The 23,540-nt window shown below is 41.4% G+C and overlaps 1 protein-coding gene across 5 annotated transcripts in view; it reads left to right on the forward strand.

The window, feature by feature from the left end:
* LOC125894527 (ecto-NOX disulfide-thiol exchanger 2-like) overlaps positions 1 to 23,540 on the forward strand; it is a 277,435-nt gene that overhangs the window by 205,704 nt on the left and 48,191 nt on the right. For all 5 annotated transcript variants that reach the window (XM_049585992.1, XM_049585993.1, XM_049585995.1 and 2 more), the window contains 2 exons: positions 3,025 to 3,180; positions 19,950 to 20,156. In XM_049585992.1, the coding sequence (XP_049441949.1) occupies positions 3,025 to 3,180; positions 19,950 to 20,156 (363 nt within the window). The remainder of the gene's footprint in view (positions 1 to 3,024; positions 3,181 to 19,949; positions 20,157 to 23,540) is intronic.

Here is a 23,540-nt window from a genome sequence, read left to right on the forward strand (position 1 = left end):
CAACAATAACAGCAGTAACTTGGCACATTGGCGAAACTTACTTGCAAACAAAGTCCTGTGGTGTGTCTCAAATCACATACTTCTGTTAGTATACTTCTATGTAGTGTACTATGTACTCATTGGTGTAATGCGCGAATTTCGGCACAGTAGTGTTGTCTCAAACCAAACACAGCAGTTGTGCACTCACCGGAAATGACGACCACAAATTTCGACCTCTTCTTCTTCTTTTAATGCCTAATTGTAACCTGCCAGTGGAGCATTACCGCCACCATTTGCCCACAACCTCAAAATGTGCAGCTGTTAGCTAGTTAGCAAACTAGCATTAGCATTTGCGTTATCGTTCACGGTACCAAATCATTACAGACTGCTAAATTAACCCAATAAACATACTGTTGGCTGATACCCGACAACAGTATAGTGGTGCTTAGTGCAAAAAACATGTGAATACAATGCAGTGACGTTCATGGTCGCACAGTCCTCAGCCGCCATTTCCAGTTTTAAAAGTGGTCCCTCCCCTTCCGCTACGTAGCCAAGATGGCGACCATTGAGGGCGAGGAGTGTCCATAGTTCCACACTCAACTTCTTGACTGTTTTGAGTGCACCATCCGGGTACTCATAGTGCACTGCATTATTCCATACTTCTCAGTGTGAATGCACTTATGCACTCAAAATATTAAGTGTAAGTACAGAAGTACGCGATTTGAGACACAGCACTTGAGTTGAAAAAGCCATGATACTTCAAATCAGACGGAGTTCAGGGATCACCATACAGGGATTTACTACCATCATGCATCCAGTAGGCAGTTAAGGTGGGGCGTAATGTCCAATAAGGTTATGGAGGGTGAAGGATGGAGATACCAAGTATAGTGCGTCCCATCATGAGGGGTGTAACAGATCACAAAATTAACAGTTCGATTTAATGTGACACAGTGGTGCCGTGGTTTGGTAAGTTTTCAATAGAGCAAAAAAGAAATACCAGAGAAATTTCATTGACTTTTAAAATGTTTAATTTTATAACTAACATCATAAAGTATGATGTTTTTTGACTTTGAACAATGATGGAGCCACACCCCAGTAACGCATTTTCTGTGGTGTCTTCTTTGCAGCATTTAAAACAAAAACAGTATAAAATCTAATGTTTTAAGAAATTACAAACAACAGAGGCAATTGTACATGTTTTTAAACTAACATCATAATTTGGGCTTTTGTTTATTTGTACAAAGGAGTAATTACAGTCTGGCTGAAATGGGCTCCTGAAGGAAAATTGGAACGGGTCTCAATTACACTAAGCATGTTTGTAAAGCCTGCGTTTTCCATTACATAGTATGGTCTCATATCTGTGGCAATAAATGTATCGTTACCAAACCCTGCAGTTATTTCTTTTGCTTTGTTTGTATCTGTTGAATGGCTGTCACAATGCTGCAGGGATAACATTAGCTTGTAGCTTGTGATGCTCCCTGTTGTTGTCTAGTTCCACTGATTGACACACTGGGGTGATGTCAGCTTAAATGAGCTGACATGTTTCAAGTATTCCCACCAATGTAACCTACTGTCGTGTAGCCGATGTAACACACCATTGTTTTTTTATCTGCCTTTCTCTCCCCATCGATCTCATAAATCACAGCAAAACCAAAGTGGCTCCAATTGCCAGACCTATAGGTTATTGGAAGATCTTCTATTTCTGGTCTGGTTATAGCGTTATTAACTATATTGCAACGAGCTAGCTTACTGTAGCGTACCTCCCAGCGTGTCTTACTCAGTTTGTAATGTGTACCGAATGCTTCAGTACTTAAATATGTGTATTATTAAACCCTTTTTGTCACCATACAGCGGTAAAACACATATTTTGAAAACAAAATAATGTAATTAAATATAAAATACAACCATTTAAAAGTTGTATGCCCCTCCCCTAAACTTCCCTTGTTTTGCACCCCAACTCCTGCTCATAAACCTTAATGGGACCCAGAAATGTTTAAAGTTTTTTAGGCTTGTAATAGTTCTGATTTAAATTTTCTGACATGTGTTAATTGATCTATATGTTTATTACTGTGGTCATAGTTAGTAGCTGGGTTGTACTTATACTGAGAGGCATATTTTGCCCAACACAACCCCAGTAAGAAGCATAGTTAAATTGAAACATCTCTGACAGTGTCAGTCAAAACTGAGCATTCATGTCTCTCTTCGGGTAGAATTTATGGCTGAGCTGTTGTGTTTCAGATTCTGCTTGTCATGGTGTTATTTGTTTATTTGAGCATTTCATTACTCAACTGTGTCTTACAGTCAGCAAATAGCACCTTCTGTAAAATAGTCCCCCCCCCCAGTGGTTCAGATTAATTCTGCTACATGTAGTATATTACAGTGTGTGTATAATCTCCAGTGAAGGATTTGTTTTAGCGAGCTGTGCCTGCTGCATGCACACACTCAGGTGCGTAAACATTACACACCCTGCGGCATAATTGTCAACTACAAATCCTCTGCAGGTGATGTTGAGGCACAAACTGGAGGGCAGCATCATTTCCATTTCAAAAAGCTCCATACAGGATGTGTGTGCACATTAAAGCACATGTGGTGGCTGTGGATGCCAATGCGTGTGTGTGTGTATGTGTGCACATGTTTTCCCAGGTGCAGCGTAAATCAATATTGTAAATATAAGCTTCTCTGTGACGCAGGCTTTAGACTCAACTGTGTACATTATCTATAAGGTCATCACTCAGCAAGCAGCGGGAGTGACAGAGAGAGTGACTCAGTAAAAACTTCTTGAAGTATGCATGTTGTTTACGAGATGATTTATTCATGAATGGCTGTGTATTCCATTATGTGTAGGCTGCTTGTGTGTCACCGCTGTTGACAGAAGAATCTTGCAAGAAATAAATACACGACGTGGAATGGAACTTAAAAGATTTAGTGCGGGCTGGAGTGATACTCGACCAAAGTCTGTGTTTGACTGTTAGTGTGTGGGTGCTCTCTTCTTTACCAGAAAGGAACAGCTGCATGATCTTACTCAGATTTCTCTCCTGCTTTCAGATTTTGACCCAAGCCTCGGTATGATGGCTGGAATTACCCCCCTGAACCCCATGATGCCCGGCCTGGGTATGGTGCCCGCACCCCTCTCACAGGATGTGCCAGTTATCAAGGAGATAATCCACTGCAAGAGCTGCACCCTGTTTCCCCCCAACCCCAGTAAGTCATGATGTCATGCTAATCCTGCACCCTCTGATCCCACCTTTACCATTGTCATGCAGAAAAGTCACACTGCAATAAAAGGCAACTAATTTTTCGAGGACAACTTCTTGACTAAAAAAATATTCTAAAAAACACTGCATTGGTTTATAGCTAATAGTTTACATGCAGAGAGGGAGGTTGTGGTTCATGTTGTGTTGTGTTTAACCCCCTCTCACTAAATAGTCTTAGCCTAATCTGTTGTCAGCCATTTGACTTTTCCATTCCAATGTAACAATATATCGCTAGCATAAACACAAAGAGCACAGGCCAGTGAAACAGGCATAGAGTCATAAGGCTCTAGTTTCGAGCAGCGCACCCCAAGGCGCGCTCAGTTTGGTAGTTTGGCAGACCGAGGTGCGCTGAGATGGGTGTGGTGGCGCAGCAAGGGGAGGTGTCGACAGATCCAGCTTGGCACAGTGACAGTTTTGTGCCAAAAGGCTTCGCTGAAGGTGCGCTAAAAGCTCGCCATCTGAAACCAGGTCTACTGTCAGCGCAGGCGGAGCACAGCCAGTGTAAGCCGAAGTTTGGCTGACTGGCGGACAGTGCACACACGTCACCAAAACCTCACAGGCAGGTTTCCAGAATGTCAGGCACATTAACAATGCAATAAATAGCCAAAAAAACACTATTCAATGCAACTATCTGTAATCAGCACATAAATGTATCTCTATATCGACTGTCCCGTCACATCTGATGTCAGATCAAAGGGGATTGGCACCGTTTGGCACCGTTTGGCACCGTTTGGCACGCGTAATGGAAACCCAACCTGATTTGATTAAACAGCTGCAAACTAATGAGTTCACATCCCTCTCAGCCAACCACAAACAGCCACAGCATCAGATAGGGAGTATATATTCAGCATCTGTCATCTTAGAAAAGTCAAAAGAAAAGAAACAGAGTGAGACTGCGAGAGAGAAAGAGAGAGCGCGCGCGCACGAGAGAAACGTAACATTGATTTACAATTGTGGTGACCTCCTCCCAGGCTACCATTGCATCATCAGCCCGTGGAGGTCTGCTCACAGTTCCATATATTCGGACACTGCGAGCTTGGACCTCCCGGACCAAAACATCAGTTTCCTCCTGGGAGAAGTTTGGCTGTCTGACGCTGCTGCCATGGCGAATTGAGTAAACTCTCATTACTCCTTCGCGCGGCACATTTAAGGGCGAGGAGAGGGGCTCATTTGATTGGTGTGATGTCTGTAAAACCCACTCCACGCCTTCTCTCCTCCCTCTTTCCAACTTGTGCAGGTAGGAGGGACGGAGGTGGGAAAGAGGTGTAGCTGCACCAGGCGCACGGTGGGCCAAACTTGCAAAATCCGCCTGGCCACACCCAGTTGGCGAAGCGCAGGTGCGCTGCGCCCCCGCCTCGCCCGGTCTGCGAAACTAGAGCCCATAATGTCAAAAAGGGTGCACTGCTAGCTCCGAAAATTTGATATTAAAAAAACTGTAATATATTCCCCTGCTTACAGTATTGCAGTATACAGTATCATGATATATTGAATTGTTACTCCTGTATCATGATACTTAATTGTACGGCCAGATTCTCGCCAATATATTGCCCAAAAAACACATTCTCAACAAGGTCCTATGTAGTTGTTGTTTCGTAAGATTTCAGTGCTATGGAAATATGTCCAAACCTTAGAATGAAACCAAAAGTGCTTGAAGATGTTGGTGAAGATTCTCAGTCATCCAGGTCGTGGTAATCTTAAGAGCTATATCGTAGGCAACTGGACTTGCTTGAGAATCTTGAAGACGTTTCACCTCTCATCCAAGAGGCTACTTCAGTTCTAACAGACTGCGTGAATTTCATACTATTTCCAGAGAAATACTCAGTATGTGAACACCGGACGCTACACTGGCAGAAATATCCCACAATACAGTGCGGTAGACGACAGTGCTCATAACAAGACAGGAACCAAGACCACTGTGTAATGGCTATATCACTTCAATTTAGATATAAGTGTAAGATTTCACTTTGCTAGGCCTAATACATTCATTCACATTCAGACTTATTTTTGAATTACCACTAGAGCTGAGGTTGGTACCAGTTACCATGGTTATGCATCTCCAACCGGCAAGGAGGCTCTCAGGAAGTGACATGGTAATTACAGCTCAGTTTGTCTGAAACAATACATACTCCCGTTTATTTACACACACGTATGTTGAATGATAGTACTCGTATTGGGTATATAGTGCATAATATGTGATTTCAGATGCAGCGATTGTTTTCACTAAGCAGATGAAGTTTCTCAGTTGTCATGGAAATGCTTTAGTTGTTTTCACTTGACTCTGAGTATGTTATTTAGGTCACATGATATTATTAGAGCTACATCTAATGGTTATTTTCATTAGTGATTAATCTGCTGATTACTTTCTTAATTAAGCATTTAATAAGAGGATACATAAAATGCCAGAAACTGATGGGAACTTGGTGGCATCTAGCAATGATAGAAACAACTTGAAGTACTCATACATTTTAGTTTCAGGTGATTATTAACTAATAAACTTATATCCATTAATGAATTTCAGGCCGTCATAAAGAATGTGGTGACAGAGACATGTGCTTGTTTTTCTTGAGAGGCCACCATGTTTGAATAGTTGTTGTTTTATAGTGGATTTTTTTTATTATATGTTGTATTTGTTGCATTTTAAATGTGTTTTGATTGGCTGCTACCTCGGCCAGGTCTCTTGTAAACAAGATTGTCAATCTCAATGGGACTTCCTGGTTGAATAAAGGTTAAAGTAAGAAATAAAAATGTAGTTATAAATATTATACACCCCCAAAATTCTACACACTTGACCTTTAAAACCCAAAGATGTCCACTGTGCTATCATAGAAGACAAGAAAAACCAGCTGTAACCAGTGAACTTTGGGCATTTTAACTTGAAATACAGCCAACAGTTCACAACTTTGCCCAAAAGATCTGCTATATTTTTGTTGGATGCCAAAAAAAAGGTGGAGTGACAAATGAGTGTGGTTATGGCAGACGTCTGCTTGTATATTTGTTTGGATTTGTCACCTCTGGAAACACTTGAGATTTTGCTTTTGTTACATTTTTCAGAGCCAAGAATTTTATTAAACTGTTGTTCTGACTTTGTGTTCTAACATCAATCAACAGTGTGTTGTTGATCTGTGTTGTCCTGCCCAACGATTAACCTGATCACCATGAACTGCATTTACATTCACCCAACAAACTTTCAGGGCAAGTCACTTTGTATAATCTGACTCGGGATGCGCAGCACAAGCTGTTTATTTTTATCTCACCTTCACCTTTCAATTATACGGAGTTAGAAAAGAAATAGTAGGGGGTGCTTTTGATTGATCCCGCCTTTTGCTTTTTCAGATTTCCTGCAGAAAAGTTTCTGCCTGGGGACTTTATTCAAACAAGTCTAACAAGTCATCTTCAAGGTGAACTAAAACAAAAGCTCCTCACGGCAGGAGCATTTGGGAGTTTACAATTCTTTCACAAAACAAAACACACACTCTTGCATTCTCTTATCCATTTATTTATTTATTTACCACTCCTATAGGCTCCATGATGTGCCTAACAAGACCCCTTAACTGCTTTAAACCACAGCCTCTTGTGGCTCATTGCTTAATTTCAGATGTGCTTGGATGTAAGGGGTGTGCATTATGGCTCATTATAAATTATCACTGTCACAGCATTGTGCAGAGGGAAAAGCTGATTAAAAGTTTAACTTCACCTCGGAAAATCTGTCTGGCTTGTCGTCTATATGGGAAAATGAACAAGGTAGACTGTGCGAGGGTGCATATAAAGCCCAAGGCTGTGTGAAGGATCAGCCTGTCAGGAAATTACCCAACAACTTTAGAGCCTGTCACGATCACTCTGACATGAGCACAACTTTTTTTTCTGTGTTGTGTATGGCCTGGTATGCATGCATGAATTCATCACGGCTTAATACCACGTCTTAAATAATCTGTGCCCCGAAATCTGAAGCCATGTCCTCAGTGATGCATGGACACTTAATTGCGCACCTTTCTCATCTTCATCCTTAACATTCTGCCGCCTTTGTGCTCTGCGCCAGTTACTCTTCACTCGCTTTTTTGATCCCCATCTCTACTTAAGATCTTCCTGCCCATCACCTATTTCAGTGACACTAAAGAAGTTAATCTCTAAGCCAAGTATTTTGAATAGGCAGACATCTGAGGAAAACTGCCAAGACTTGATTCTTCTCATAAAAGTCAAGCAACTCTGTAAGACTCAGCTCTTGTACACCTAAGCCAACAGGAATGGGGAATGCCTTCAGAGAACATCCACCTGGGTGGGTGGATTGTTTGCCTCTGTGACCCTGGAAGTTGTGTTGTTGGAAGGGATGCACCGATAGTCAACCGATGTTTTGTTGTGAATTTTGTTTTTGTTGTTAGGACGGACAGACGTGCAATAGGTGAACAACATAATAAATTTACAATAATCCATATGACAAAATGATACAGAAAGAGAGACAGAGACGAAGAGAGGAGCAGGGCAGACAGTGATGATAATAGCTACAATAACATTAATTTGTTATGATATAATAATAATAACAGTAATTGTGGAACCATATGTTCTAAGTATATATTCATATATGATAGTATATGTATGTTACAATATTAATCATATGTGTATAATAATAGTAGAGGTATGACTAGAATAATAGCAGTGGTAGGAGGCATCAGGCAGGACCACGACAGCAGCACAACCATGACCCACGATTCAGGCATAGCTGTGATTCCAGGGAACCTATGAGGCAGTGGAGCACAAAGGCTCCAGAGAAGAGTTGGTGACATGCAGTAATAGGACGTGAATATTAGCAAAGAGGAAGAAGAACCAACTTTTCAGAAACTGAGGAGAGAGAGAGAAGGAGAGATAGTAGACAACCCGCTCTGCCTCTGAGCCACAGTCGCCCCCAAATGAAAAACAGCTTTTTTAAAAACTGTTTCGAAAGTCTTTTTATTATATACATCATATCGTAATGACTGAATCATACCTATTTTATATTCACATATAAACAAATGTGTCCTTCACACAACTGTACTTATTTAAATTCTCCCCATAAACTCAATTTTACAGGATCACATTTGAACACATCATGATATCGAGGGAGGTTTAGCCATGATTATGTGACCCCCAGATATGTATATGTGCACCATGCTGTGTGTTGTTACGTGTTGTGTACCCGATAACTTACCTTTGCTCAGTGCTCAATTTTACTTAATAGAGCTTAAATGCATCATGATTTAACTCTATACAACCTCTGTTAGCTGTTAGCTCTGGACACCAGCTGCCAACAGCTAACATTAACTAGCTCTCCTCCTGCCGATGTCAACACGGATTTGTTGTTTACAGTGTAGCATTATCAGGGAAACCAAAGGTGGCATCCACTGTTGCTTCAGTAGTGAGTTTACTTTGTACTTCTGTCCCAAAGATGTCCCAAGGAAGATGTCTGTTTGTTCCAATGCATTTTCTATTGTCTTAGGGAAGATGCTTTTTAGTCTGCACAAAGTCAGTGTGACACAACAGAAAAACATTGACTACTGCCATCTGTGAATGTCATCCTATTTGCAAGTAGGCCGATACCACTCCTTGTAGCGTCTCTAAAGCTATTTGTTTCCATGAAAGGGTCCAGACCTGAATCAATTTAATGACTTGTATGGACTGGTGTGTTTTATGGATCCTGTGTAATTGACATGAACAGAACCTCTAGTTGTAGTAGCTCCCTCTTTGGTTATCTCTGCTTTGTGACACTGATGTACTTCTATTGACCCCAGTGGACCGCGACCACCACCGTGAACTGTGATGGTTCACAGCCACATGTGAAGCCGTTGGGATTATTTTCCTCTTTACAAGTAAAGTGAAGGCGGAGCATGAGAACCATACAGGTGAACTGGTGCAGAAAAGGGGAGCTGACCCCGAGGGCAAAATGTCCCCCCAGTCAATCTACCCCAAACAACGGAGGTTGAGGCTGCAAGCAGCTGTAATTGGTTTCCCATCTTAGTGTTGGGGTTCATCCGTAGGGACAGGATCTGGAGCTTGGTCTTCCAGGAGGAGCTTGGAGTAAAACTGCTGCTTCTTTGCATTGAATCGAGCAGGGATTGCTCATCTCCCTGGGATGCCTCCTGGACAAATGGAAATGGAGGTATTCCAGGCACGTGGGTCTTGGAGTAGACACAGGGGCAAACCCAGAAAATGCTATAGGGATTATATATCTCAGCCAGACTGAAAATGCCTCAGGATCACCCTCAAGGAGCTAAGAGGACATGACTGGATAGAAGGATTTCTGAGAGCCTCTGCAGTCAACCTGGACTTGCAGAAAATGAAAAATTGATAGATGGATCGAATATCCTATCAGTTACTTTCCACACATAAGACAGAAGCCTACATAATCATTTCACGGAATAGGAACATGTTGCCTCCAAAATTCTGTCACACTGAAGGTGAAATTTCCTGTGATATTTCTGGAAATGAGCAGTTTGGCAAGTTTTTAGTCACAGCAAGTTCTTCAGCAGAGGAAATCTTTCACTTCAGAAAGGTAAAATGAGTTGTAAATGAAGTGTTTTGGATTGTTATAGCATCCCTGTCACTAAAGCAGTGTCTCATCCCTGTAGGATAGAGCTAAAGGGGTAATGAGATAGTAGAGAGGTGTATCATTATTTCATACTGCACGATGTAAAAAGTACTTTTGAATGCAAAATGGTTTGAGGACAGAACAGTTAGGAGATAAAGAAAATGTTATAAAATCTGTGCCATATGTTTAGAGCGGCTTTTTAGTCATCTAACATTCATTTTCTTGATTAGTCAGTTGTTTGTTTTACAAAATGCTGCAAAAGCAAACGGCACAAAAAAATAAAAATCCCAAAGCAATTTCCCAGAGCCAACAGTGATGTCCTAAAATTTCTTGTTTTGTCCAACCAACAGTCCTCAAGAGTTTGCTGTCATAGAAGGTTCAGAGGGTATCAGCAAATGCAGCGTTTGAGAAACTGGAACCAGGGCCAGACATTGTGCCTCATTCATCAATATGTTCCTGAGTTGTTCCTTAAATTTGTTCTTGAGAAAGGGCATCTGCATAAGATCCGTGACATGTTCTTAAACCACAAAATTGTTATCTCTTGTCCTCGTAATTTGAAAGCAGATGCCCATATAGCGTTTTTTCTCAGCACTGGCATCTTTTCACAGCCGTTTCCTATGAGGAGAGAGCGTGAAACAGGGCACCCAGCGTCCTTCCTTAGAGTGCTCTGGCTTTTTTGCACGGCCACTCCAAACACTTCTAGTTAAAAATCTTTTAACTTCTCAGAAAGGCGCTGGTGACGTCACCACCACTCCTTTAGCGATGCTACTGTCTAACCATCACAACACTAGCCCCTTTTACACTGCCAGATTTTCTGCGAATGTTGGGCCGTTTTGCCGGCAAGCTGCGAGCGTTTATACAGACAGAGCCAGATTGGCGAGTTGATCCGAGGTGTCCAATTTTCCGCCTCGTAGGGTTGTCATATTGGCGGAACCCTTTTAGTTTAAACAGACCGAGGGAGACAAGGAATTGCGCAGCCTCCTTGCCCTCCGAAACGAAGAGGCCATTAACCGTCAGGTGACGGGGACGGTGAAGAACGGGCCAACTTACAAGAGAATCGCTGAAGGACTGACGAGCCACGGCTTCCCTCCCACGTCACTGTTTACGTCACACGCTGAGCTACACGTTTTGTTACTTTCTGACGCCCCCCATCGCCCCGAAAAAGGAGCATTCTGTATAAACAAAAGTAGGTAGGCGGCATTTTGCCGCACTCCCTGATTTTGTTTTTATACTGCCAATGCTGAAAAAAGACTGATTGGGCTTTCCTGCAAATGTGCACAATTCCTATTGAAAAAGGGCTAGAGACAGAGAAACCCATTTGTGGGAGCAGATAGACCGGCTGACTCTGGATGTTGCTGGTGACTGTTGCGCCTTTATCATCATACTTCATCCTCACCTGGTTGCTCTGCCACGTTTTTACGTTTTTATGTCTACATCATGACTGTGTATGTGGGTGGGTGTGTGCGTGGGTGTGGGTGGGTGGCTGGGTGGCTGTGTGTACGTGGGGGTGTGGGCGGGTCGGGGGTGGGTGGTAGAGACATTTATTTAACCTTGTAAAGCACTTTGTGCTACATTTATGTATGAAAAGTGCTTTATAAATAAAGATTGATTGATTGATACGTGGGGCGGCACGGTGGCGTGGTGGTTAGCACTCTCGCCTCACAGCAAGAGGGTTGCCGGTTCGATCCCGGGCGTGGGAGCCCTTCTGTGCGGAGTTTGCATGTTCTCCCCGTGTCAGCGTGGGTTCTCTCCGGGCACTCCGGCTTCCTCCCACAGTCCAAAGACATGCAGATTGGGGACTAGGTTAATTGGTAACTCTAAATTGTCCGTAGGTGTGAATGTGAGTGTGAATGGTTGTTTGTCTCTATGTGTCAGCCCTGCGATAGTCTGGCGACCTGTCCAGGGTGTACCCTGCCTCTCGCCCGATGTAGCTGGGATAGGCTCCAGCCCCCCCGCGACCCTCAAGAGGATGAAGCGGTTAGAAGATGAATGAATGAATGAATGAATGATATGTGTTGTAAGCTTGTTGTTATTTGTGAAGTCAGTGTAGGTTTTCATTAGCTATATGCCAAGATATTGTTGTCATAGAAAGAAAACCCCCGCATAGTGCGTCATTTGAAAAAGTGCTGGGAGTAGTGATGCTCCCAAGCGCCCTGCCATCGCTTTTCTGCCTCAGTGTTGCCCTTGTCACTCTCTGCAAATAGATCTATATGGAAGATGTGTTCCCTCCTCAGGGCATGATCTGCAACATCTTCAGCAGCAGTAAAATGTCATCATATGAGTCGACCTAGGGTGCAGAAATAGGCATACTCTGGGCCTTTAAATAAATCGCTAAGTATTGGAAGGCATGGTTCTCCATTAACATAATTGATGTGTGAAGTTCTAGTGTGTGTTTATTTATTTTAAAAACTACAATGTTTTGTAAGATAATGAAAATAATTATGAAATAACATACATGATCAAAAATATCTTACTGTAATTTAAATCCTTTAATATTATACAACAGCAGAATGGAAGAAAAATACAGTTACCAATAATTTTGCACAAACATGTCAACACTTTAAGGTGTGTGTGCTCTTGACTGATTGATTGACTCTTAAGAAGACATTTCCTCTCTGCAGAACAGTTGGAGAATGAAGCCCATTGAGCCAACATAAAACTTACTGTAAAAGTGAAGTGTGTGGGAAAAATGTTCACAGTGTCCTCTGTGGAGTTGTTACTATATATTATTGAATTACACAATGTGATCAGTGGTACAGCAGCTCCATTGGTTTTATAAATGATAAGCATTGCTTTGAAGCAGAGATGGAGGCATGCAGATTGTTCGGAGGGTTATTCAGTACGCCAGGAACAAAGGAAACCAGCGTTGATGCCCCACTGCATTCAGGCTTTTAGCAAATAACAGGCAAAGTGCTGACGTCCAGGCAACAAGGTTGCATACAGTGTCCATCACGGGTAGTCATTACCCTCTAGCTGCATGCACTCAACCTGAAGCCATGTGCAGCAACCCCTCTTGCTGACCTGTAGCCGAGCAGCAACAACACTGCTGCCCTCTTCCTCCTCTTCTACCTCCTCAGTGTGCATAACTGTACCGTCAGTGTGCATCCTCATCAAGCTCTTTTCATCCCTCTTCCTTTTCCTCAGTCAAACCCTCCTCATTCAACCTTGAGCCCTCTTTCACCTTTCTCCACTGATGCTTCTTACCACTCGCCTATCTAGTGCTAAAGGTGGTGTGGTACTTTTTTTTCCAAAATAGTTTGAAAGAACTTTACACTCAACATTTGGACCTGCGGACTCACTTTGATAATTAAATTGGGCATCAGACTCTCCATCTGTCTCTCTTACTCTTTCAAACTTCTGACGGCAGTCAGAGAGCTATATTTTAAAATTATCTTTAAGGAAAGATGAAACATTTTCTCTTGAGCTTTGAGGATAGTAGCTCTGTGTCTGTATTTCATATACACACATTTACACACTCCATTTAGCTTGAATGAAGAAGGATGCCCAGCTAGAGTGGCAGTTATTTTGTCTCTGTTTGTTTTGTCTTGATGCTGATATAGATGTATTTAGGGCTGTTTGTATATTTAAAAATAATGTTGCTACTGGAATTCTCCAGTTTATCAATAAGTTTCAATTTCATTTTCTTTTTTTTTCTGTAAATGCAGTCATGCAAATGTTTCTCTTTAAGGCCCAGTGTGTCAGATTTAGGGGGATATATTGGCAAAAAGTTTAGTGTATAATCACCTGAAAATAAGAACTGTTGTGTTTTTGTTACCTTATAATGAGCTATCTACACATGGAGTGGGTCCTCATCCATGGAGGTCACCATGGCATGGGCAGTGGCCTAGAACGGACAAACCAAACACTGGCTCTTGATAGGGCCATTTGCATTTTTCATGTTGGCCACCTCATGTTAGCAGCCCCTCCGCAATGAGCAGTGTCAGAAAAACACACATCTTTTTAAAGTGAAACTGCCTCATTGATGTTTTTACCAGTTTAAATCCCTGGTTCCGTTTGCTTTGGGGATAAAGAGACATCTGCAGATAGTTTGACTCCTGGTAAAAACCTCCTGGAAGTCCAAATCTTAAGTTATCAGATAAAAAAGGTGAGCACACATTAGCAGGTGCTGGGTTAGTGGCTTGTCTGCAACGTGCCAAACAGCTTTGGTGAAACACTGATGTGTAACATGAAACTGGTTCATTCAGTGTTTTTACTGGTGTAAATCACCTGGTCTGTTTGTTTTAGAGAGGAAGAGACGTCTGCGGATACTTTGGCTCCTGGTGAAATCTTTCTAAACAATAAACACTGAAGGAATTCTAACTGGGAGAAGTTTCAGCTGGTTGCAATTTGCATTCCTCACCACTAGATGCCACTAAATCCCCCTGAGTCTTACACACTGTTGTTTAAAATATCTTAAATATTATTATAATTCTGGGGATGTTTGACCAGTCATTTTTAGTAATGACTAATAACTAAAAAAGTTGTTTTACATTAGGAAAAAAGTGACTTTAAAGTAGGGAAGCCCCAGTGTGTTACAGTGTGCCGGCAGCGGTGTATCTGTGTAATAAATCTTCATGTGTGTTAGTTCATGTTTTGTGTTTGTTCATGTGAGACGTAAATGAACTAAACATGTTTACCAGAGTGTGTGTAAATGTAGTTTATCTTCTAAACAACAGTCCTTTGAGGGTTGAGTCCTCCTCCCTGTGGCAGCCCCCACGGACTATAAAAAGGTGTTTAGCCAGTCGAGGTGATGGATGGTGATGACCTGTGTTAGTGTAGCAGACCAGTGGGTGGCCACGGAGACGGCAGGCCTGTGGGACGGGGCCGGACTGAGAATCAGTTTGTGTGTTTACTTTACAGCAGCCTCCGTGTATTTATCCAAAGTAATCTGTCAGAATAAAAGCACATCAACCAGCTTATTAGTCAGACAGTGATTCATATTATCTCAAAGTACAGTCTGCTAGTTTTCGAGGATTGAAACCATAAATCTTAGCAATAACTGAGTGTGCAGAAAAACAGAAAATCCTGGGGAGTATGAGTCAGTCCAGACCAACAGAGTCAGTTCTGTGGTAGTTTGTCGTGTTTTATATTTCATTGCGTTATATTATTAGCTCTATTTTGATCTTCAATGTATGTAAATCAGTTGGAGAAACGCTTTAAAGTGCTCTACATTCTCTTCGTTACATGTCAATATCTGATCTCTTCTTGTTTATTCATTTGCTTTTTTTTCTCCGCCCTGCGTCAAACCCTCCTCTCTCCTCCTCCTCCTCCTCCTCCTCCTCCTCCTCCTCCTCTCTGTCTGCATTTTAAAATGATCAGCCTTGAAGTGTCTGTCCCCATAATTACTCAAAGGGACACACATATTGAGATTGAACTTGAACACAAAAATACTTTTTAACTCTGTCTGGCAGCACCCACTTGTTATTAGGGGTGTAAGTCACCTGTCTCAGCACAACACCATATATTGATTCTTTGGGAAACGATACTACAAAGTCTGCCATGATACGATTTCAAGATGATGCGATTTAGGGGCGTACTACCAATATGAGACAATATTAAATGCCCATATAACACAATCACTTATAAAAGAAGCTGCCACCTTTTTTTTTTTTTTTTGGCCATAAAAGATAAAAACAGCATATTAATAAGTAACTGTAACCGCTAAAATGCAGTAAAGTTTACTTTAAGCTGACTCCACTAACGCAAATAAAACAGCACGTGGGATAAGTTAACCCACAGAGCTTTCTATCAGAAAGTCCTTTCTGAAAGACATCTAATCATTTTAACCCAAACTGTGATCTGTTTCCTAAAACTTCAGGTCTATCTGTCTTAAAGCCCTGAAGGCAAACTTCTTCCAACAGCCATAAAACACAGATTAACAACAACATCATTCAACAGAAGTGCAGTATCAAATTCAGTTCAGTAATAACTGTGAAGATTCATAGACACGTCAGTTGTTTTTTGCTATTCACCCATTATTAGCTTTAGCATGTTTACATTGCATTAATTAGCCTAGCAGCTAGCAGACCTTTTTTCCTCTACTCATAGCTTAACAAATAGCATGTAACGTTATTATTTTTCTTACTCACCGATGGTCCAAAGTCAGTGCATCTCCTGACAGAACAGTAAGGTTGAATTTCAGTCTGCATGCACATTATTGAGCCAAACATTGTTGATACAGAGCAGCTAATGTTGCTGTGGTGAAAAGTCAGCGGAGTAAGATGGCCGTCCAGGCGGGTAACGTTACGTTGTGTTTGATCTTGTAACAGCATTGTTTACATACACCATGTGCTGCGTCTGTTGACCCCTTTTTTCCTCGGAAATCCAAATTGTTTCCGAGTAAATAAACATTCATCTTTCCCTCATCATCTTCCTTGTGGCTGCTTGCCATCTGCCTGCTGCCGTTTGACAGTCTCACAGACTTTCAAAATAAAAGCGTATCCTAAAGATGACGATATAGATCAGTGTTTTCACTTTGCATTGATGATATTTGATCACTGATCATTGAATCGATACATGGATCCAGACTGATGCATCATTACTTGTTCTGATTCCCTCAGTGTATCCTGGGAACGCTGCTCCCTCCATCCTCCCCTCATCTCTCTCTTCCTCAGGTTCACCTGTTTTTTATCTGCATAAAAAATGCAATCACTTGCCCTGTTCATAAATGCTCTCAGATATTGTATGATGTCATGTATTCCTTGTAATTCAATCATAAAATCATGAATACTTCATGTGAATCTTGTGAAAAGTGCATTTGCATAAAAAGTCCTAATGTGCTGAGCAGTGGGGTTCAGTATCGCAGCAGGTATCTGAGAGAATAGCAAAATTATCCCCCCCCCGCAAATTGTTGTTAGCTGCTAGCAAATCACTCATCTGAAACCAAAACTCTGTAATGCAAAACAAAACAAATTTTATTCAATTTACAGCATGACACATGAGGTTACTGCTGCAGTGCACCTGCCCTCCTTTCCCTGTCGTCACCGCTCCCTCTCCATCGTCCCCATCAGACACTCGTGGACCGAAAAGGTCAGTTAATTTGGAACTCTTTGTTGCGCCTGCCAACAAAGCTTTTTCTTGCCACCGCAAGCTTTTTCTGCATCACCTTTTACTTTTCTGTCCATCTCAACTCAAAACTAGTTTAATCCGCCAACTCCGGAGGTCATGGAATGAAACCCAGTCAATATTTTTGCTTTACCAGCCACATTTAAAGAGAAAAGGAGGCAAAGGGAGGGATGCGCATTGGCAGCCTGTGTGTGAGGGAGAGACAGGCTGAGAAAGTTTAAAGAAAGGGACAGCGCCTGCTTGGACTCGGTGACTGAAAGTTTAGTTGCAACTCTTCAGAGTGCTGCGTGAGAGCAGCTCTGACAGCAGAGGGGATTGTGAGCTGATAAATCTTTTTTAGCCAGAAGAAAACTCTGACTTTGGATTGTTATGGTTTCACTGCTTGACATCCCATAAAAAATTTTCTTTTTGTAAAATATGTATTCCAGCCGGCTGGTTTATTTATTATCATACTATTAAGAGGCATCGTAAATGTGAAGCAGCAACACCGGCTCAATCCTGATGTCTCCTCAAATTGCTGAGCTCCTTACTTCGTCATGTGGAATGAGACCAGCCACCCTGCTGAGAATCCTCATTTCAGCTGTTTGTATTGTCATCTCCTTCCTTCTTTCACTACCCAAATCTTGCACAGTTGAGAGCTGGAGTTATATTATTTTTAAAGTTTTTTAGGAAAACAAGCCCTGACTGAACATATTTTCACTCTCAGAGTTTAGTGGAGAGATGTCAGAGGGTAATGAGAGTGTTATATCTTTCTGTTTTGGCTAATGAGAGTCTAAAATACAGGCATCAGCCAGATCTGAAACTCTGAGCTGTCAGACCAGAACAACGCATCTTTCTGTAACAACTGTTTGTATACAGAACAGACTCCTCTGTTTAGCACCAGTGATGTTACTGAAGTTTACCGCCCCACTTAGACTGTTTTTCTGTCTGACAGCGAGAGAAAGCTGATGTAAAGTCTGTTTTCCTGCACCCAACCGATGCTCAGTCTTGAAATCCTTTTGATTACGCCTATAAGACCCCAAGATATCTGAATTAATCCACTTGCTGCTGATCAGTGAGGCCCTCCTGATACACCTCAGGTATCCGACCAAGTTCAACTCCAGTTCTTTTCAGAGTATCGACATCTACAGGGGTGGGAGCATCAGTAGCAGTGATTGCGAGGCCCTTTCTCTCGCAGACATCCGGAAATCCAGCGTCCTCAGCGTTCCACTGATTAGCTGGTTCACTCCTCATAGACCCCGCTAATCACATTCATCATGGATGAGAAGCCTGATCTATTGGAGATTAGATCAGTCAACACTCATCTGTGTTGAATAAGTGATTTCGGCAATGCAGGGGACCTTCCACATGAGAGGATTTGCAATCACTTTGTGGCCAAAAGGATTTCATTTTCATGCATGGAATGGTTTTGATATTAACATTTATCTAACAAAAAAACGATCTGAGCATACTGCTCCAAGTGATCATTATTCATGCATCGAGCTTTATCATTTTTTAGGTCATAAGTGCTATGTTTAAAATATGACTTAATTGAATTTTGCAGCATCAAGCTCAGGAATGCGGCCCGTTTTCCAGAGTCGTTGATCGTATTACATACTTATTTTCTCCTCTTCTGTAAATGTTGCTGTGACCTGGCTCTTATTCTTCTTCTGAATGTGGAATTTGACCCCAGGTCTTTTAGGGGGATTCATTTGTCATTTATACCTTCTGGATATTTTGTTTTTGCTTTTTGTTCCTCTCTGTCATAATGTGTGGATTTATCGCCACAGCAGAGGTGTCACCTTTTTGTACCTATCGAAGTGGCACTTCCCCCTCTTAAAGAAATACTTCAACCCCACATGACCATTTTTATATCAGTTATTTACCCAGTGTGTTTGACTTGGTGAAGACAGCTGTGTTCTCCTCACATTCTTCTGGTGAATGAAGAATCCAAAAACAGACAAAAATCTTAATCAAGTAAAGTCATAGGGGACCGTGTTTAAGAACAGAGAAACTATGTCGAGGCATCCATTTACAAACTCTCACACAACTCGTGCAGTATAATCCAAGTCTCATTTATCCAGTCATCTGCTCCGCACTCCCCAAACACATGTATATTCGCTAAAACTATACAATTTAAAACTGAACTAAAAGTGAAATCTGTGCTCTCATTACAGTCAGACTCCATTGATAAAAAGAGTCCTAGGGTCTAGGTACGGTGTCTGAAGGGTTACATTGGTTCCAAAGGTACCATACTGAAAGTGTTTGGTGGAAACGGGGCTTTGGATGATGCTGTGTGAGTTCTGTGAGAGTTTATAAAAGGATATGTTGATATAGTTTTACCATTATGAAACAAGAACCCCTATGATTTCTCTCGTGTTTGGGTTCTTTGATCACTGAAGGCATGAGAGAAAAACATGAATTCATCATAACGTTGGATGAGTAATTGATATACAGATGATCTTATTGGTAGGTGAAATATTCTTGCAGAATCTGTTCATATATTTTTTGAGAGTTTCAGTTACATTTACCTCTCTGCATGTTTAGTATATTGGCACACCTGGTAGGTGGTCTATACAGTGTAAACAAGCAGGCTTTTGTTATTTGTTGAACCTGTTGGTGTCTATGATATTCAAATATTGGCATTTAAAGTAAGGATAATATTTTTGGATTTGAGTTACAAGTAAGCAGCTGCTTCTCCTTGTTTTCTTTCTGCGTTCAGACGGCGTAACATTGCTGTTATTTGGGTTTCCTGGTATTGACTATACGTCCAGGCATACATATTTCTTTTTGAGTTAAAACAAAACACAGGAAATCAGACCTGCTCCTCAAAATGATCTCCAGCAGCGATATAATCAGAACAGTATGTTCTTCTTGCCATTGCACACATTGTGTTCAGCTTCTCAAAGGGCATAATTCATGCTCAAAATCGAGTTTCAGTTCTGGGACAGCTGAATCATTTCTCGGGTTGTTTGTATTTCAGCTGTGTTATTTCCACATAAATGCGCAAAGTTTCATCACTCGGGTAGTTTCTCTTTTTTCTTTTCAACTTCAACCTAGTAATGGCTGATACATAACTGTGTTCTCTCTGCTTTTGTTCCACTACTTCTGAACAGACCTTCCCCCTCCGGCCACGAGAGACCGCCCTCCAGGTTGTAAGACGGTGTTTGTTGGCGGTCTGCCGGAGAACGCCACGGAGCAGCTCATCATGGAGGTCTTCGGGCAGTGCGGTGATATCACCGCCATACGCAAGAGCAAGAAAAACTTCTGCCATATCAGATTTGCTGAAGAGTTTACCGTGGACAAGGCTCTCTTCCTGTCGGGTAAGTTGTCATAACTCCAAAACCTCATTGTGTTACTGCGTACTGGTATCATATTTCGATGTATTTGTGTCAGTGTCAGGCAAATGTCAAGCAACAATGCACACAGTCTTGTCCCCTGAAATAAAACTCCCATTCACTTTTCCGATAGACAATGTAACGTTACAGTTGGAGCTTTTTCCCAGTTGACAACAAACAACTACGTCAGAAAATATCTGGTTCATTGAACAACCACAAATTCACTCAGGGTGTCTGCGGGTCCGTAAAGTCTTCAAACGTCTTGAATTCAATTTTATGAATATTAAACTTTCAAAGCCAGTAAATAGTCTTGAATTTGTGCGCTCCTAATTGCCACAAACATTTAATGTAATTCCATTCATATATTTTTTTTTAATTCTTCACATTAAAATGAGGCTCTTCTGCTTGAAAGTCCACATTTCAAATTTACAAATCCTTAGACTTACGACTGAACCTCAAACTGTCTTTTTACTTTATACTTGCTCTTACTTGTTTGCAAAATGTTGATGAAGCTAACGCACTTTGATAACTGTATATAACCGTATTCCTACATAAATCCTACCTCTCCACGGGACCACATGTATACTTACCTTTACACTTAACCTGCAATGCTTGAATAAGAAAATGATGATTTGTCCGAACATCTGTCATAAATTTAGTGAAACGTTATCTTGAAAAGGTCTTACAGAGCATTACATTTAAGTGTCTGATACCTGTAGACACCCTGCTGCATTAGATAAGACCACACTCATGCATGTATGGAGGAGTTGCATCTTTTTGACAGCTGGCATGAGCACCTATTCAGCTGTCCTTGGGCTCATGACTAATCTTTTCTCACAATCTTGAGCAAGTTCATAAGTAGATGAACACAAACACACACCTTCACACAAACAGACGCTCGACCTCCAGCCCAAATTTCAGCCTCCAAGGGCAAAAACTGAGGCCACCAATGAGTGGGAAGGTGAGGGAAAAAGTTGAAAATACAAACCTTGAGTTTGTACATAAAACAAAGCCCTAGGCGAGTTTTATAAAGAAGTATCCAGTCACAGAGCTTAACTCCTAACTGGAATGGAAAATGAAACCATCACTGAAGTGCCAAAAACTGCAGTTCCTCTAATGGCCACTTGAGGCTGGCTCTAGAAGTCAGACAGTCCAAATTGACCCTTACATTGAAATGCCAAACTTAACAGCAGAATTAAACATGTTTACAGCCTGGTACAAAAACAGTTTTAATGTCTATAGCTAATTTCCCCCCTCATATAAACTGTACTTAGCTGTTTAAATTGTATAAAGGGCAGGGCTGCTTTGAGTGACAGGCTGTCTGCGAGTGGTCCCTACAGTCTGTGAGTCAGATCCACTCCTTGCTCCAAATATGGTCACTTCTAGACTCAAAAAACCAAATGGCGACGGCCAAAATGTACAACTCAAGGCTTCAAAACAGAAGTCCACAAACTAGTGAGAGACGTCATGGTGGTTACATCCATTAATCTTACACAGTCTGTGGTTGTGATTAATTATTATACAGTCTGCAGCTTGGATTAATTCACTTTTGTGTTCTGAGTAGATTTTGGATGAATTCAGCATCAAAACCTCAAACTATTTTGAATTCCATACAGCTCTGTTTTGTGCCCTCCTCCTCACAGGAACAGTGGCCGAACCTCATGTGTATTGTATTATTTAGAGCTGTCCACCATGCCAAACTTGCACAAAAAATATGATTTCTAGGAAACAAAGGTGACATAATTAAATTAGTGGTCGGACTACAAACCTTAAAGATTGAGTTATTCAGGGTAGAGGGGAAAAACACAAACAGAACCGGGAGTTCCTTCCTTTTCACAACTGTATTGGCTTTACCACTGGAGAGCACAGTTGGTAGACATTGCGGATAATAAGAGGTCCACTACAGCTTACGGCAGGCTCACACTACAGAAGATATAAATGACCATTAAGCCAAAAAAAGCATCTCTACTAACAACGTGACAGCAGCTTATGGTTCTTCATTTTCACAGTAGCGTCTAAAGCCCAGACGTCTTAAATCTCTGTGAGCTTGACGTATATTCCTACACTGAAAAACCCATTTAACCCAGCAGCCGATTCAGTAGCATTCTCAGCGTTATTAAGTGTGTGTTCATGCATGTGCAAATGTGTGTGTGTGTGTTCTTGTTGCAATTAGTTTGAATGAGAGGTCCCGTGATTTCGTCTGCCTCTATTCTTACAGTGAGGCGTGGGAGCTGAAGTCCATATATTAGCCAGATGACAAAGCTGTGTAGTTTTATCATAAATAATACCCCACCCACACACACACATACACACATACATACGCACACTGTGCAAACACAGTACCCAGCAATGACACAGTCTCCAGCAGCCCCAGCTCACTGAGATCTCCTCCATATGAAATATTGAAGTAGTAGTAGATTGTGAGCCTGAAGCAGCGAGAGCGGACTGAAGTCGAAACCCCCGAACTCGCACTCATTTCTTTTCCAGTTTGTACTGGCATCTACCACACACACACACACACACACACACACACATATACCCCTTCTCCTGTGATGAGAGTGTGTCGGTCCTCACAGTGAATCACACTGGGCATCATTACTGTGTCCAGGCAGAGCGCACACACTCGCACACATGTGTACCCAAACACACTTAACACACTCTCTGATCATTTCAACCAATTAAATCACAAAATGGGCATAATTTCACTTCAGATGCACAACCAGCCATTAGTGAAAATTGAGTAAGGAGGAGAGTGTGAGGATAAGAGGGAAGTAGTGAGTAGAAGAGGGCGTAATAATGATGAGCGATATTGTGGTCTTTCAGTGCCTCTAGAGAAGTAATTGGCCTCTCTAAGTCTCTCTTGTGTATTGACTAAAGGATGAAGGCCCTCTGTACTCAACAAAACCCTACAGTCACAGTATATCCTGTCAAATGAAGCGATCCAATAAGCAAAGTAGGTATGAGGTGGCACGCAGGTAAACCTCAATAAATCATGCTCAGTGGTTTCTTTACTATCTGTCAAAGTCCCCATGAAATGAATACATTCTCCCAATATTAATCCTTTGTCCCTTCGTTAACTGATCCTATATCATATTGTATGTCAAATAAAGGTGAAAAAATAGTGTATTTTTACAATATTTATCTCATTTGACAGTCAAAAAAAAAAAAATAATAATAATAATGATAATAATGATGATGATGATAATAACTCTTTATTTGGATAGGGACAGTGCACATTAATGAACATCGATCATATATCTCTGTAAACATGCCAGATTATAGCAAAGCTGCAAATTTGCATCTGTAGTTTCTAATAAATAAATAAATACATACATAGATAGATAGATAGATAGATAGATAGATAGATAA

The sequence above is a fragment of the Epinephelus fuscoguttatus genome, linkage group LG9 (genome assembly GCF_011397635.1).
Source record: "Epinephelus fuscoguttatus linkage group LG9, E.fuscoguttatus.final_Chr_v1".
In the NCBI taxonomy this organism is placed as follows: Eukaryota; Metazoa; Chordata; class Actinopteri; order Perciformes; family Serranidae; genus Epinephelus; species Epinephelus fuscoguttatus.